Genomic DNA, 2931 nt, shown 5'->3' with positions numbered 1-2931 from the left:
CTTCCCATCTGGGCACCAGCCTGCAGCCACACTCACCCCCACAGCCAGCACCCACAGAAGCCCAGCCCAGCCCAAGCAGAGCTGGCAGCAGCAGGAAAACCCCACATGAGCCCTCAGAGCAAACACCTTCAGCCAGCCTGAGACAGCTGCAGTCAGTGGCACCCTCATACCACTGCAGCCAGAAGGTCCCATATCAGTGGAGACACCAACACTGTCCTGCCCTAACTGTGGGGCTTTCTGACCATCAGCCTCAGCGCCAGAAGGGAGACAAGCAGGGCCTGGGGGAAAGACAGATGGACTGACCCAGAACTCAGGACCTTGCCCTCACTCAGGCCCAGCGCTGTGGGGCACAACAGGCAGCAGACACAAGCCTCAGGGAGCCAAAGCAAGACCTAAGCCTGAAGGTGCCACTGACAGAAAACCCAGCCCTTTCTGACTGTTCAAGATCACATCAGCCTCCAGCCAGCTGCTGGGGAGCACCCAGGCCTTCCGCTGGCCATGCCCACCTGTAGATGGAGATGTTCTCAACCATCTCCTTCGTGTCTGCGTCCTGCAGCGAGATGCCCCTTGGAGACACTGTCAGAATCACCTTCTGGAACTTGCGAGCTCCCACCCGTGCCTGGCAGTGGGGAGACACCAGACACCTCTGCAAACATGGCAAGGGTCTTCACCCCCACCTTCACCCCACCAGACTCTGTATGGAGTGCCACCCACTTGGACCCTCGCTGCAAAACTCCTGCCGCAGGGGCGGGAAAGCAGAGCCTGGAGATCAGGCACACCCTGCACAGAGCACCCCTGCAATGCATTCACACCCCTGCCAGGCACAGGGAAAAGGGCAATGCCCACCAGCCCCATGAGGTCTTCTCCCTCCTCTCTGTGCTGTGAGCGGCACCACTCCATTCCCAGCCCTGCTCCTGGGGTGGGAGCAGGCAGTGGTGGCTGTCCCACAGCGCAGGGCAGAGGCAGCCAGCCTCCCGCACGCCACCCTCCTCCCGGGAACCCCTGGGGGTTCAGGGCTGGGACCCTTCCCGAAGTCCAGGCTCTGTACTGGCTCTTCTCCACCGCACACACCCCAAGGCCAGCTCTCACCGTGGCCACGATCCTGCGGATGGCAGCAGCAGCCATGTCTTCTCCTTTGGGTTTTTCCACCAGCGTCATGCCTAGATACTTGAGTGTGAAGCACATGCCCTCAAGCAGTGGCTCCTGCATGTCAGCCCAGCTCTCGGGAAGCTCTGCAAAGACAAAACACCTTAGAAGCCACGAGCCAGCAGCCCCATGGCTGGTCTCAGCAGAGCCACCCCACCTTGCTGCAGCTTCACAGCTGCCACCTGCACTCTCCTGGCTCTAAGACACTCTCAAAACAGGACAAGAGAGCAGCTGGCCCTCACAGCATCAATGCTCCATCCCTGGAGGCACAGGCTTTGCCAGCACAGACAATCATCATGCTCCTGCAGCCGCTGCTGCCTTCAACGCTGTCTGCAACCCGCCACGTTCTGGGCTCTCATGTGCTTCACTGCCAGCAGGGTGTCCTCTGCCTGCAGTAACCTCACCCACCCAAGCTGCCGGACCACCTCGGGAACAGTGGCACGTGCTGCCACACTCGGTCACATCAAAATCCCCACCATGTCCCAGAGTAACCAAGGCAAAACCCCCAGCAGCCACCACCCACAGCAGCAGCAGGTGGCCAGGGAAGGGGCAACTCCTCCAGCACTCACCATCCAAGCTGAGGTGCCTGGGCAGCAACTGCACTGCAAAGGTTCTGTGTTAAGGAAGAGCACAGGCTGGTGTTTCAAAGACCCCAACTAGCTTCCGGGAAAACACCAACGCACGGAGGGAAGAGAGCTCCCATGAGTGTTACTTTGCAGGTCACAGAATTAAAGGGGCCCTGGCTTCTGTGTCCTGCATCCTCTCTTTTCAACCCCATTGCTGTAGTCAAGAAAAAAATTAAAATAAAAAACCCCCAATAGGCAGAGTGTCTGTTCACTCGAGAGACTCCCCAGGAACAGGCTTCAGCACCTGCGGCTTCCTTCAGAGACCAGCCCATTTCACCAGCATGACCTGCCCCACGGTGGATGTACTGGTGGAGGGAGGAGCCCTGGCCCCACAGTCAGACCTATCACCGTGGGCCAATCACCCCAACATCAGACCCATCACACAAGGCCAGCCCCATGGAACACTCCATTCAACCTCTAGTCCCTCAGGAGAAAGCCAATGGCTTCAAGAGAAAGTCTGCTCTCATCAAAGGTGAAAGCTTTAGTCATCAGACACTACCATGTGCCACGCTCAGAAGACCTGTTCCTTGTGCCAAGCCCTTCCCAGTGATCGTCTTCAAGGGGAGCTGGAGCAGACGTTAGCACACGTGTACCCGCCTCACATCACAAAGAGCCAACCAAAGGATGGTGAGAGGGCAGATATACAGAAGGGCCAAGACACAGGGAGGCACCATCTCTCTCCTCAGGGATTCAGCCCACGGAGAAGGGAAGGGACAAGAACACGCAAGTTACAGACACCAGGTTCATACACTGCCCCAGGAATTGCCGAGGAACCTGCTGCTCACACTAAGCCAGTACTGCTCAGGGTTATTTCTCATCTCTGTCCTGGGATTAGCTCCCTCAACATCACTGGCACACTTGCAGAAGGCTCCAACTCATAATTGGAATAACATGAACCCACAGGGGAATCACGAGGCCTTATTTTCACAGCATAGTCCTGCACAAATGACAAGTGCCAGGGAACCCACCGGGTACCATGCAGACGTGCAGGACCACTGCCCAGGGTAGGAGAGCACTGTCTCACCCTGAACTGCCTGGGGCTGCCAGAATGAGCTCTGCTGCTCCTGCAGAGCCTTTGGGCAGCTGTGACTGAGACAGCCCAGCCCCTGCTCCTCAGGAGTCCCACCGGTCCACAGGGCCAACCTTGGAGCCGCCACAC

General features: G+C 58.1%; 1 protein-coding gene across 1 annotated transcript in view; it reads right to left on the bottom strand.

Moving 5' to 3' along the window:
• The window catches only part of LOC104492686 (low density lipoprotein receptor adapter protein 1-like), a 3801-nt gene extending 2575 nt beyond the window's left edge, over window positions 1–1226 (bottom strand). Inside the window, exons 1-2 of the mRNA XM_010135275.1 lie at window positions 1090–1226; window positions 507–619 (exon numbers count right to left, since the gene is read on the bottom strand). Of these exons, the coding sequence (XP_010133577.1) occupies window positions 507–619; window positions 1090–1209 (233 nt within the window). The 5' untranslated portion in view covers window positions 1210–1226. The remainder of the gene's footprint in view (window positions 1–506; window positions 620–1089) is intronic.
• Between the last annotated feature and the right edge of the window lie 1705 nt (window positions 1227–2931).

Source organism: Buceros rhinoceros, unplaced genomic scaffold (assembly GCF_000710305.1).
Source record: "Buceros rhinoceros silvestris isolate BGI_N320 unplaced genomic scaffold, ASM71030v1 scaffold42430, whole genome shotgun sequence".
Classification (NCBI taxonomy): domain Eukaryota; kingdom Metazoa; phylum Chordata; class Aves; order Bucerotiformes; family Bucerotidae; genus Buceros; species Buceros rhinoceros.
This window is presented reverse-complemented; position numbering and strand designations above follow the sequence as displayed.